This window comes from Oncorhynchus clarkii, chromosome 17, assembly GCF_045791955.1.
Source record: "Oncorhynchus clarkii lewisi isolate Uvic-CL-2024 chromosome 17, UVic_Ocla_1.0, whole genome shotgun sequence".
Taxonomy (NCBI): Eukaryota; Metazoa; Chordata; class Actinopteri; order Salmoniformes; family Salmonidae; genus Oncorhynchus; species Oncorhynchus clarkii.
This window is the reverse complement of record NC_092163.1, coordinates 40,225,138-40,238,583: the sequence shown is the minus strand read 5'-3', so window position 1 is coordinate 40,238,583 and position 13,446 is coordinate 40,225,138. Positions and strand designations below refer to the sequence as shown.

At 42.7% G+C, this 13,446-nt stretch overlaps 1 protein-coding gene across 3 annotated transcripts; it reads right to left on the bottom strand.

The window, feature by feature from the left end:
- Positions 1-4,052: 4,052 nt before the first annotated feature.
- Positions 4,053-11,568, bottom strand: LOC139370842 (cytokine-inducible SH2-containing protein-like). Of its 3 annotated transcripts, XM_071110657.1 has the most exons (4): positions 10,999-11,564; positions 9,298-9,366; positions 8,508-8,677; positions 4,053-4,893 (listed from the first exon to the last, which is right to left on the bottom strand). In XM_071110657.1, the coding sequence occupies exons 3-4, from the start codon at positions 8,647-8,649 to the stop codon at positions 4,424-4,426; spliced, it is 612 nt and encodes a 203-aa protein (XP_070966758.1). In that variant the 5' UTR covers positions 8,650-8,677; positions 9,298-9,366; positions 10,999-11,564; the 3' UTR covers positions 4,053-4,423. The 3 variants fall into 3 exon arrangements, with proteins under 3 accessions (XP_070966758.1, XP_070966757.1, XP_070966759.1); XM_071110656.1 differs by lacking the exon at positions 9,298-9,366 and having other exon boundaries at positions 10,999-11,568; XM_071110658.1 differs by lacking the exon at positions 9,298-9,366 and having other exon boundaries at positions 8,508-8,663; positions 10,999-11,525.
- Between the last annotated feature and the right edge of the window lie 1,878 nt (positions 11,569-13,446).

The following is a 13,446-nucleotide window of genomic DNA, read 5'->3' as shown; positions in this document are numbered from 1 at the left end:
TTCACCAACAGGGCCTGTTGTCCTGTTGTCGGACCTCTGGCAGTCTCTATGGGGGTACCACAGGGTTCAATTCTCGGGACGATTATTTTCCTTGTATATATCAACGATGTCGCTCTTGCTGCGGGCGATTCCCTGATCCACCTCTACGCAGACGACACCATTCTGTATGCATCTGGCCCTTCTTTGGACACTGTTAACTAACCTCCAAACGTGCTTCAATGCCATACAACACTCCTTCCGTGGCCTCCAACTGCTCTTAAACGCTAGCAAAACCAATTGCATGCTTTTCAACCGTTCGCTGCACACGCCCGCCCGACTAGCATCACTACTCGGTTCTGACCTGGAATACGTGTACAACTACAAATACCTACAGTGCCTTGCGAAAGTACAGTGCCGTGCGAAAGTATTCGGCCCCCTTGAACTTTGCGACCTTTTGCCACATTTCAGGCTTCAAACGTAAAGATATAAAACTGTATTTTTTTGTGAAGAATCAACAACAAGTGGGACACAATCATGAAGTGGAACGACATTTATTGGATATTTCAAACTTTTTTAACAAATCAAAAACTGAAAAATTGGGCGTGCAAAATTATTCAGCCCCCTTAAGTTAATACTTTGTAGCGCCACCTTTTGCTGCGATTACAGCTGTAAGTCACTTGGGGTATGTCTCTATCAGTTTGCACATCGAGAGACTGAATTTTTTTCCCATTCCTCCTTGCAAAACAGCTCGAGCTCAGTGAGGTTGGATGGAGAGCATTTGTGAACAGCAGTTTTCAGTTCTTTCCACAGATTCTCGATTGGATTCAGGTCTGGACTTTGACTTGGCCATTCTAACACCTGGATATGTTTATTTTTGAACCATTCCATTGTAGATTTTGCTTTATGTTTTGGATCATTGTCTTGTTGGAAGATAAATCTCCGTCCCAGTCTCAGGTCTTTTGCAGACTCCATCAGGTTTTCTTCCAGAATGGTGCTGTATTTGGCTCCATCCATCTTCCCATCAATTTTAACCATCTTCCCTGTCCCTGCTGAAGAAAAGCAGGCCCAAACCATGATGCTGCCACCACCATGTTTGACAGTGGGGATGGTGTGTTCAGCTGTGTTGCTTTTACGCCAAACATAACGTTTTGTATTGTTGCCAAAAAGTTCAATTTTGGTTTCATCTGACCAGAGCACCTTCTTCCACATGTTTGGTGTGTCTCCCAGGTGGCTTGTGGCAAACTTTAAACGATCAGAGATTGTCACTTTTTATGGATATCTTTAAGAAATGTAAAGGGGCTGAAAGTAAAGGGGCTGAATAATTTTGCACGCCCAATTTTTCAGTTTTTGATTTGTTAAAAAAGTTTGAAATATCCAATAAATGTCGTTCCACTTCATGATTGTGTCCCACTTGTTGTTGATTCTTCACAAAAAAATACAGTTTTATATCTTTATGTTTGAAGCCTGAAATGTGGCAAAAGGTCGCAAAGTTCAAGGGGGCCGAATACTTTCGCAAGGCACTGTATGTGTCTGGCTAGACTGTAAACACTCCTTCCAGACTCATATCAAACATCTCCAATCCAAAATCAAATCCATAATCGGCTTTCTATTTTGCAACAAAGCCTCCTTCACTCATGCCGCCAAACTTACCCTAGTAAAACTGACTATCCTACCGATCCTCGACTTCGGCAATGTCATCTACAAAATAGCTTCCAATACTCTACTCAGCAAATTGGATGCAGTCTATCACAGTGCCATCCGTTTTGTCACCAAAGCGCCTTATACCAACCACCACTGCGACCTGTAAGCTCTAGTCGGCTGGTCCTCGCTACATATTCATCGCCAGACCCACTGGCTCCAGGTCATCTATAAGTCTATGCTAGATAAAGCTCCACCTTATCTCAGCTCACTGGTCACGATATCTCACTGGTCATCCCCAAAGCCAACATCTCCTTTGGCCGCCTTTCCTTAAAGTTCTCTGCTGCCAGTGACTAGAATGAATTGCAAAAATTGCTGAAGCTGGAGACTTACATTTCCCTCACTAACTTTAAACATCAGATATCTGAGCAGCTAACCGATCGCTGTACATAGTCCATCTGCAAATAGCCCACCCAATCTACCTACCTCATCCCCATATTGTTTTTATTTACTTTGCTGCTCTTTTGCACACCAGTATCACTACTTACAAATCACAATCTGCTCATCATCTTCTGCTCATCTATCACTCCAGTGTTAATCTGCTAAATTGTAATTACTTTGCTACTATGGCCTATTTATTGCCATACCTCCTCATGCCATTTGCACACACTGTATATAGACTTTCTTTTTTTCTATTGTGCTTGTTTATTCCATGTGTAACTCTGTGTTGTTGTTTCTGTCGCACTGCTTTGCTTTATCTTGGCCAGGTCGCAGTTGTAAATGAGAACTTGTTCTCAACTAGCCTAACTAGTTAAATAAAGGTGAAATAAAAATTAAATTGGGGGCATACTTACATTTTACTATACAGCCTTACCTATTCACGAAATTGGGTATCAGCCCACTCAATGACACCAACAAAAAACACAACTGTGAAGAGTTTTTTTTTTTTTACAAATATTAGCGTTGTAGCACTTATTGTGGGACTTTAGCTGTGGGAATTCACCTCACTATTCAGCACATGTACGTACGTATTGTACATTCATATTGCAATGTGGGAAATCACCTCCCCAGTCAGCCACACTACGCTTACTAGTCAACCTACTATGCATATTAGACTTTCATATTGCACTGTACTGTCACTGAGTAGACTGATACCACATTTTAGTGATCCACAATCCATAGGTAAGGCTGTACAGTGCAATATGAATGTCCAATACACATAGTAGGTTGACTGGTAAGATTAACGTGGCTCATTTCACAGTGGTTTCAGAGTCCCGCAATATGAGCTTCGAGACTAATATTGGTTTAAACTCTTCACAGTTGTGTTCTGTGGTTGTCACTGAGTAGACTGATACCACATTGGTAAGTCTGTACAGTGAAATGTAACTATATCCCCAATTCTGAAGTGGAATACATCCACAGTGCGATTTCAACTGATATGCTTTTTTTGTCAAATGAACTAATTGCTGTTTTTTGTTGAATTGATATAACATAATTCCAACTTTTTTTGCCTTATCTAGCCCAAATATGGCATGATTCCACAATTTGTATCCATTTGTATTACTTTCAATTAGAGATTTTTATTTTGAAGGCGAACCGCATATTCCACTATTGTGGCTAAGCCTTATTGTGGCTAGCTTTACATAGGTGAAACAGACCAATGAGGAAGAGGGAGGAGGGCTGGTGGTAGAAAAAGCTTTGATGGGAAAGAGTCAGACAGAAATTATTGGGTACTGTCAGGGTTTCCTCTCTCTCCGTAGAAACGGACTGAAACCACACAGTTTAGAACCTACGCCAGGGGTGCCCGAGCCCCATTGTCTAGACTGCAATATGTGTGTTTTTTGTTGTCACAAAATAGACTTATGCCGGACTCATGTGCTAGTAGTCGGAACTATGAAACTCAAATTTCCGACTTGATAACTGGATGAACGCGGCACGTAAAGTTGACAAAATAGTCAGCCTGTCTCTAATGCTTCACAATGCTGTGTGTGTGTGTGTGCCCGTGCAGGTTACTGTTCATGTGCGTCTGTGTGTGTGTTTGTATGCGCTTCTGTTTGTATGTGTGAGTGAGTGTGAGTACACCCCATCCTCTGTTGGTGTATTAATAACCATGGCTCTGGCTCTAATCCTGATAAGAGATGTTCTAAGCATAGCTTAAATCCACTTCATGGAAACCACCTCAGGCATAATGTGTCCGTGGAAATGCTCCCAGCAATGCGCTCAATGCTAATCATTTTGCCATGTAAGTGTTTTATGAAACCTGTTGTGTTTCATTTTCATCAGCATCCTTCCATCTGTGAAAGATAATAGGGTGTACCGCAGCAAGGTGTTGGTTTTATAATTACTCCTCTTTTCAGTTTACTGCTACCTTCTATATGTCTGTTAGTGATGGTTTAGAATAGATTATGGGTTAGACAAGATGAACAAGAGACATCTTTTATTACCATTTTTACTATAAAATATATTTATTTGCATTCATTGACAATTAATCCATATAATGTAACTCTTATAAAATCCTTGACAAAATATTAAAGTAAACAGTATAAATGTTTATAGAAATTTCATTTTAGGAGTCTGGTTCATGTGTGTCTGTATGAGAAGCCCAAGGCCCAGTGAGATGTGTATAGTTCTACTCTTCCCAGACAACACTGCACTTTGCTTCCCAAGGTGCCACTGTCCGGCTGAGCTGAGGCCATTTCTGACCCTATAAGCAAAAGGTAATAACCTCTGGCCCTCAATGGGAGGACGCTAGAGCTGCTGTGTGCCCTTCCTTGGGCAGGGATGGTTGCCAGATGACCATCATACGTCATACCTGGAAGGGGTAGTCCTGAAGGTAGCGCACTAGCGGGCATGGCAGGGGCAGCTGGTACGGACAGTCAGTGTGGTGGTTGATGGTGAGGCGGGTAAGGTGCTGGAGGGAAGGGAAGGTCTGGGGTAGGGGACGCAGCAGCTTGAGCAGTACTGCATTGCCCTTCACTGTGGGCTGGGGCGACCTGGGTTTGGCTTTAGGTTGAGGAGTGTCCTCCACGTAATGCTGTACAAGGCTGCAGACATCAGGGAAGGACAGCAAGTGAGGGGGGCCTGGAGAGCTGGAGTCCAGCCGGAACCGACCCCCGATGTACTCAATGCGTACATTGGTGGGGCCAAAGGCCGTCTTCACTGACAGGGTCAGCATGTAGAGGGGGTGGCTGCTATCGCGTACCAGGAAGGTTCCCGCTGACATCTTCAGGAGAGCGTCTCGAGCCTCACTGGCTGAAATAGACCCCCAGTACCAACCTGGAGTCAGAAACAGACCCACATGTTACTACACATGACTACTGTGTTGTAAATCATCTTACAGCATCTACACAGACTTTAACACTGACACACACACACACACACACACACACACACACACACACACACACACACACACACACAGTAATGTCATACTTACCAGGTCCATACCCAAACAGTTCGAACTACTAATTTAAAAAAAGAATCTCTCCTGAAATAAGTCTCTCACTGTTGCCGCCTGCTACCGACCCCCCTCAGCTCCCAGCTGTGCCCTGGACACCATTTGTGAATTGATCGCCCCCCCACCTAGCTTCAGAGTTTGTTCTGTTAGGTGACCTAAACTGGGATATGCTTAACACCCCGGCAGTCCTACAATCTAAGCTAGATGCCCTCAATCTCACACAAATCATCAAGGAACCCACCAGGTACAACCCTAAATCTGTAAACAAGGGCACCCTCAGACGTTATCCTGACCAACTGGCCCTCCAAATACACCTCCGCTGTCTTCAATCAGGATCTCAGCGATCACTGCCTCATTGCCTGTATCCGCTACGGGTCCGCAGTCAAACGACCACCCCTAATCACTGTCAAACAATCCCTAAAACACTTCTGCGAGCAGGCCTTTCTAATCGACCTGGCCCGGGTATCCTGGAAGGATATTGACCTCATCCCGTCAGTTGAGGATGCCTGGTCATTCTTTAAAAGTAACTTCCTCACCATCTTAGATAAGCATGCTCCGTTCAAAAAATGCAGAACTAAAAACAGATATAGCCCCTGGTTCACTCCAGACCTGACTGCCCTCGACCAGCTCAAAAACATTCTGTGGCGGACTGCAATAGCATCAAATAGTCCCCGCGATATGCAACTGTTCAGGTAAGTCAGGAACCAATATACGCAGTCAGTCAGTAAAGCAAAGAACAGCTTTTTCAAGCAGACATTTGCATCCTGTAGCTCTAACTCCAAAAAGTTCTGGGACACTGTAAAGTCCATGGAGAACAAGAGCACCTCCTCCCAGCTGCCCACTGCACTGAGGCTAGGTAACACGGTCACCACCGATAAATCCATGATAATCGAAAACTTCAACAAGCATTTCTCAATGGCTGGCCATGCCTTCCTCCTGGCTACTCCAACCTCGGCCAACAGCTCCACCCCCCCGCAGCTACTCGCCCAAGCTTCCCCAGCTTCTCCTTTACCCAAATCCAGATAGCAGATGTTCTGAAAGAGCTGCAAAACCTGGACCCGTACAAATCATCTGGGCTTGACAATCTGGACCCTCTATTCTGAAACTATCCGCCGCCATTGTCGCAACCCCTACTACCAGCCTGTTCAACCTCTCATATCGTCTGAGATCCCCAAGGATCTGGAAAGCTGCCGCGGTCATCCCCCTCTTCAAAGGGGGAGACACCCTGGACCCAAACTGTTACAGACCTATATCCATTCTGCCCTGCCTATCTAAGGTCTTCGAAAGCCAAGTCAACAAACAGATCACTGACCATCTCGAATCCCACCGTACCTTCTCCGCTGTGCAATCTGGTTTCCGAGCCGGTCACGGGTGCACCTCAGCCACGCTAAAGGTACTAAACGATATCATAACCGCCATTGATAAAAGACAGTACTGTGCAGCCGTCTTCATCGACCTGGCCAAGGCTTTCGACTCTGTCAATCACCATATTCTTATCGGCAGACTCAGTAGCCTCGGTTTTTCTAATGACTGCCTTGCCTGGTTCTCCAACTACTTTGCAGACAGAGTTCAGTGTGTCAAATCGGAGGGCATGTTGTCCGGCCCTCTGGCAGTCTCTATGGGGGTGCCACAGGATTAAATTCTCGGGCCGACTCTTTTCTCTGTATATATCAATGATGTTGCTCTTGCTGCGGGTGATTCCCTGATCCAACTCTACGCAGACAACACCATTCTGTATACTTCTGGCCCTTCCTTGGACACTGTGCTATCTAACCTCCAAACGAGCTTCAATGCCATACAACACTCCTTCCGTGGCCTCCAACTGCTCTTAAACGCTAGTAAAACCAAATGCATGCTTTTCAACCGTTCGCTGCCTGCACCCGCACGCCCGACTAGCATCACCACCCTGGATGGTTCCGACCTAGAATATGTGGACATCTATAAGTACCTAGGTGTCTGGCTAGACTGTAAACTCTCCTTCCAGACTCATATCAAACATCTCCAATCCAAAATCAAACCTAGAATCGGCTTTCTATTTCATAACAAAGCCTCCTTCACTCACGCCGCCAAACTTACCCTAGTAAAACTGACTATCCTACCAATCCTCGACTTCGGCGATGTCATCTACAAAATGGCTTCCAATACTCTACTCAGCAAACTGGATGCAGTTTATCACAGTGCCATCCGCTTTGTTACTAAAGCACCTTATACCACCCACCACTGCGACCTGTATGCTCTAGTCGGCTGGCCCTCGCTACATATTCGTCCCCAGACCCACTGGCTCCAGGTCATCTACAAGTCTATCCTAGGTAAAGCTCCGCCTTATCTCAGTTCACTGGTCACGATGGCAACACCCACCCGTAGCACGCGCTCCAGCAGGTGTATCTCACTGATCATCCCTAAAGCCAACACCTCATTTGGCCGCCTTTCCTTCCAGTTCTCTGCTGCCTGTGACTGGAACGAATTGCAAGAATCGTTTAAGTTGGAGACTTTTATCTCCCTCACCAACTTTAAACATCTGCTATCTGAGCAGCTAACCGATCGCTGCAGCTGTACATAGTCCATCGGTAAATAACCCACCCAATTTACCTACCTCATCCCCATACTGTTTTTATTTATTTACTTTTCTGTTCTTTTGCACACCAGTATCTCTACCTGCACATGACCATCTGATCATTTATCACTCCAGTGTTAATCTGCTAAATTGTAATTATTCGCCTACCTCCTCATGCCTTTTTCACACAATGTATATAGACTCTTTTTTTTTCTTCTTCTACCGTGTTATTGACTTGTTAATTGTTTACTCCATGTGTAACTCTGTGTTGCTGTCTGTTCACACTGCTATGCTTTATCTTGGCCAGGTCGCAGTTGTAAATGAGAACTTGTTCTCAACTAGCCTACCTGGTTAAATAAAGGTGAAATATATATATATATATTTTTTTAAACACACATACACACAATGGGGGTGGGGGGCATGGATTAAAAGTGGTGTGTTAAGAGACTGAAAAACAGCTTCTATCTCAAGGCCATCAGACTGTTAAATAGCCATCACTAGCACATAGAGGCTGCTGCCTATATACATAGACTTGAAATCACTGGCCACTTTAAGAAACGGAACGCTAGTCACTTTAATAGTGTTTACATATCTTGCATTACTCATCTCATATGAATATACTGTATTCTATACTATTCTACTGTATCTTAGTCTATGCCGCTCTGACATTGCTCGTCCATATATTTATATATTCTTAATTACATTATTCTACATATATTTGTGTATTGGGAATATTTTGTAACATTTTTAGATATTACTTGCTAGATATTACTGCACTATTACTGCACTAGAAACACAAGCATTTTGCTACACCCGCAATAACATCTTCTAAACACGTGAATGTGACCAATAAAATTTGATTTGATTTAGCAGGCGTACCTGAGTTCTGCAGGTACTGGAAGGTGTTGGTTATGCAGCAGAGGTCCTCTGTAGAGTCGTAGAGAGGGGCCGCTGGATTCTGACATGACCCTCCTCTCTCACCATGATCCTGCTGCATGCTGCTCATCATCCTGACAATCATATCCGAAGATGGCCCTGGCAACAGAGCCCTGAGGTGAGGAAAGGGTTGTCCATTTAGTGCATGGATAGGATAGGCTATAACACAATAGTTACTATGGAGACAGAAACATATGTCATAGGCGTGGCAAAATGGTTGTGAATTCCACCCCACAATGTTGGCAAATAAGATAAGTGGTGGGAGGGGGAGAGATTGCTCATGTAGCTTGCTTTGTGTTTGATGTTTATGGAAATAAAAAGCATGAGCTGGCGGACACCCAGAGAAAATCATGACTGATGAAAATCAGTGAATATCAGACTACAAAAACAGTATTTCAAGACTTGGCAAATGGGGATATATGAACCACAGGATATTGGTGGCACCTTAATTGGGGAAGACGGGCTCATGGTAATGTCTTGAGTGGAATCAGTGGAATTGAAACATATGGTTTCTATGTGTTTGATTCCCTGCCATTCGCTCCGTTCCAGCCATTATTATGAGCCAGCCGTCCTCCCTCAGCAGCCTCCATTGATATGAACCCATAGGAGGCACTTTGTTAAACAGTCAGACAGGGTGCACGAAGGCACTGATGCTGCCATTACATAAAATGTGGTAAATGTTATGTATGTAAATGTGTCAGGAATCTGTAGCCGAATGAAGATTCTTTCCTACTTTTAGTATCAACCATCATCGCCGGGGGAAGTACGGGTGCTGAGGGTGCTGCAACACCCCATGATATATCTAAATAAAAATATTAATGGACAAAATTAGTACACTAGGCCTTTAGTACTCCTGTGTGAGTGGAGAAAAATACTTGTCAGCAGAGCAGAGAAAAATACTTGTCAGCTATCCCCTCCCCTGGAGGTCTGGCCCCCCAGATAGCACATGGACACCTCATATGAAAGATATGTTTAGAATGACAGGAAATTAGCTTTAACACTAAACCATTTTCTCTCAGCCTCATGGCAAAATGCATAGAATAGCAGGAAATTAGCTCAGAGATTCTTGAAAGTTGGGACAATCCTTGTCTGGCAGGGAAACCTTATTTCTATTGTTGAGAACAAAATATTTTGTGGCATTATTTGAGCTTAAAATGTACATTTATGGGGAATATTAGGGGAATATTTATGGGGAATTTTTTTTTCTTTCCATATTATTTACGTTTCCTCTATGCCTGGAAATGCTCTACTCCGGAGCAAAGAATCCCATTTTCAAACTAAAAAGTGTTTTGAATTGTAAAAACTGCCTATAATGGATATTAATAATTGAAAAACGATCTTATGTAGTTTTTTTCAATGGTCATCTGTGACTTTAAAGAATATTTCTCCCAAAACTGTGATTCCTAAAAGATGTCCAGAGATTTGGTCAACTTTGTCAGATTTGTCTAAAATCCTAAATCATGAATGAGCAGGGTCAGCCATACCATAAGGACCCCTTAGGTATGTCCTCATTACATGTCGTGCAATACATTTCCATCAGATTTTTGTTGAAAGAGATGATAGAAATGTTTTAATTGGGGATTTTCAAATGAATCATTTTCCATATTTTACAAATGTTTGTAGTGAACTTTTACATTTACATGCAAAAATATGTATGTTTTTGAGTATCTGTCATCAACTCCATCATCATGGCTTGTTACTCTGTTACTGATCGAGTCAATATTTCTTTATATATATTCTGAAATAAATATTTGTATCACTTTTCTGCAACATATGCTTAAAGAATTGAAGTATTTGCTGTGCTAAACCAATTTTGTTTTATGTTCTAAATCTAGAAAAACAAACATGCCAAAATACTAACAAAATTTGCCCTGGAGCATTAAATAGTGTTATAAAACAAAACATGTTTGGAGATTTGTATTACATATTTTAATTAATCTAATGTTAGAATTAAACAATCAAAAAATTACATTGTCCCGTCTTTCAAGAATCCCTGAGCTCTAAAACTGCAATATTTTATCTCAGCCTAATGGCAAAATGTGTTTACTAGCATGAGATATATAAGGCTATGTAGGTCACAAGGTCAAATCCGAATTCTTGACCTGCAATCGCTTCCATTCTGGATAAAAGGTCCATTAACATTCAAAGTTTCAGCTAAAAATAAAGCCATAATGTGCCGACATTTTTCGATTAAAGGCCTAATTTCATCTTCGAATATAAAATCATATTTATCATAAACCCTTTAATAATTATCCTGGCTTTGTTACACTCCGTCTGATACAACGAATACGATCTCTGCTAATACTGAATTTTGATGTCAAAACTGAAGCTACATTTTCTCAGCACAAGTCAAAGTGTGAAATTAAAATGAGCATATAGGGAGAAAGCATTATTACCTAGCCTAATAATTGTTCCAACAATACATTTTACTTACCTTTGAACACACAATCATAATGAAATTCAATCCAGTTGAAAAAATGTGATAGGCTATATAATTATTTAACAGATCCAGTGATTCTTAATTTGTAGGAACAGTCGCTGAGTTCATGCTGTCATGGCGCCAATAATCCGACACATTTTTTTTTATCATTATCTCAACCGACTATTCTGATATTTTGCCAAAAATAAAACATCTTAACTTCTTTTGGTGATAAGGAAATGTGTCAGTGTCAACCTTGGCAGAGATAGATAGGCTAGGTCCAACGCAGTGATCCACTCGCCAGACACAACTGTTCTATGTTTTATTCTACAGAAAGACGGTGAGAAAACGCCTCTCCTGTAAATTCAGTTTTGCGGGTTGACGGAAGTTCTAGGAATCTAATTCTAAGAATAGCTTTGTATTTCAGCGGCGGCGGTGGCAGGGGCCAATTTTGCCCACTCGGTTTCTCGGAACTGCGCTTATGACCTGCGCTGCGTTTCGATTGGCTCCATACGTGCTCCGTTTACTTCTCTGCCGCGCGACAGGGCTATGGAAGCGGCCCAGCTGGCTTCACAAGTAATGCGCAGCTGATGACTTCCAAGTAGAGGACTTTCCAGAAAAGCTGACTCAAATTGACTGGGCCGCCCCTTTATAATGCTCCGCCCCCCTAATGTTCTATAGCAGGGATCATCAACTCAGTGCCAGCAAAGCCACTACACGACACTAAACAATACATTAAATTCCTCTATAATGGTGACAAACGGTGTCCACAAACTGTTAGGGCCTACATAAAGCTGTCCCATCAGCAGAGCTTTCTTTTCAGCACTATGGAGTGAATCCTTACCACTGCTACACCTGGCTATAAGCAGAGCCTTGTCTGGCAGCAAAACAGTTAATTCAGCCTCATTTACTGCCTTTTAAAAAAACACACCTGATATGGTTAAACAAATGTGGTTTCCACTGACAACTGAGATGTACAAACTATGGCATAAGGGGATGACGAGCGGATGAGGCAATCCGTAATTTCAATTAAAACATTAATGAGCGAGCTAGGATGGAGGTAGTCAATATAACTATTTGTTCAGCACGTTTGAAATGTACAGTACATTCAGAACATGGGCCGTTCTTATAGTATTCACTCTGTAGTCAGAACCAAAGGATAAACAAAGGGGGCATACAGTGCATTCAAAATGTATTCAGACCTATAGATTCTTTCCACATTTTCTTACGTTACAGCCTTATTCTAAAATTGATTAAATAGTTTTTTCCCCTCATCAATCTACACACAATACCCCATAATGACAAAGAAAAAACAGGTTTTTATAAATTTTTGCAAATGCATTAAAAAATAACAACTGAAAAATCACATTTACATAAGTATTCAGAGCCTTTACTCAGTACTTTGTTGAAGCACCTTTGGCAGCGATCAAGCTCTGTCAGGTTGGATGGGCAGCATCACTGCACAGCTATTTTCAGGTGTCTCTAGAGATGTTCGATCGGGCTCTGGCTGGGCCACTCAAGGACATTCAGGGACTTGTCCCGAAGCCACTCCTGAGTTGTCTTGGCTGTGTGGTTAGGGTCGTTGTCCTGTTGGAAGGTGAACCTTTGCCCCAGTCTGAGGTCTTGAGCAGGTTTTCATCAAGGACCTCTCTTTACTTTGCACCGTTCATCTTTCCCTCTATCCTGACTTGTCTGCCCGTGCCTGCCACTGAAAAACATCTCCACAGCATGATACTGCCACCACCATGCTTCACTGTAGGTATGGTGGCAGGTTTCCTTCAGACGTGACGCTTGGCATTCAGGCCAAAGACTTCAATCTTGGTTTCATCAGACCAGAGAATCCTGTTTCTCATGTTCTGAGTCTTTATGTGCCTTTTGGCAAACTCCAAGAGGGCTGTGCTATACCTTTTACTGAGGAGTGGCTTCCTTCTGGCCAATTTACCATAAAAGCCTGATTGGTGGAGTGCTGCTGAGATGGTTGTCCTTCTGAAAGTTTCTCCTGTCTCCACATAGGAACTTTGGACCTCTGTCAGAGTTATCATCGGGTTCTTTGTCACCTCCCTTCTCCCCCGATTGCTCAGTTTGACCGTGTGGCCAGCTCTAGGAAGAGTCTTGGTGGTTCCAAACTTCTTCCATTTAAGAATGATGGAGGCCACTGTGTTCTTGGGGACCTTCAATGCTGCAGAAATGTTTTGGTACCCTTCCTCAGATCTTTGCCTTGACACAATCCTGTCTCGGGAACTCTATGGACCTCATGGCTTGGTTTTTGCACGGTCAAATGTTGGAACTTATAAAAACAGGTGTGTGCCTTTCCAAATCATGTCCAATCTATTTAATTTACCACATGCAGACTCCAATTAAGTTGTAGAAACATCTGAAGGATGATCAATAGAAACAGGATGCCCCTGAGTCTCATAGCAAAGGGTCTGAGTACTTATGTAAATAACATATTTATGTTTTAAT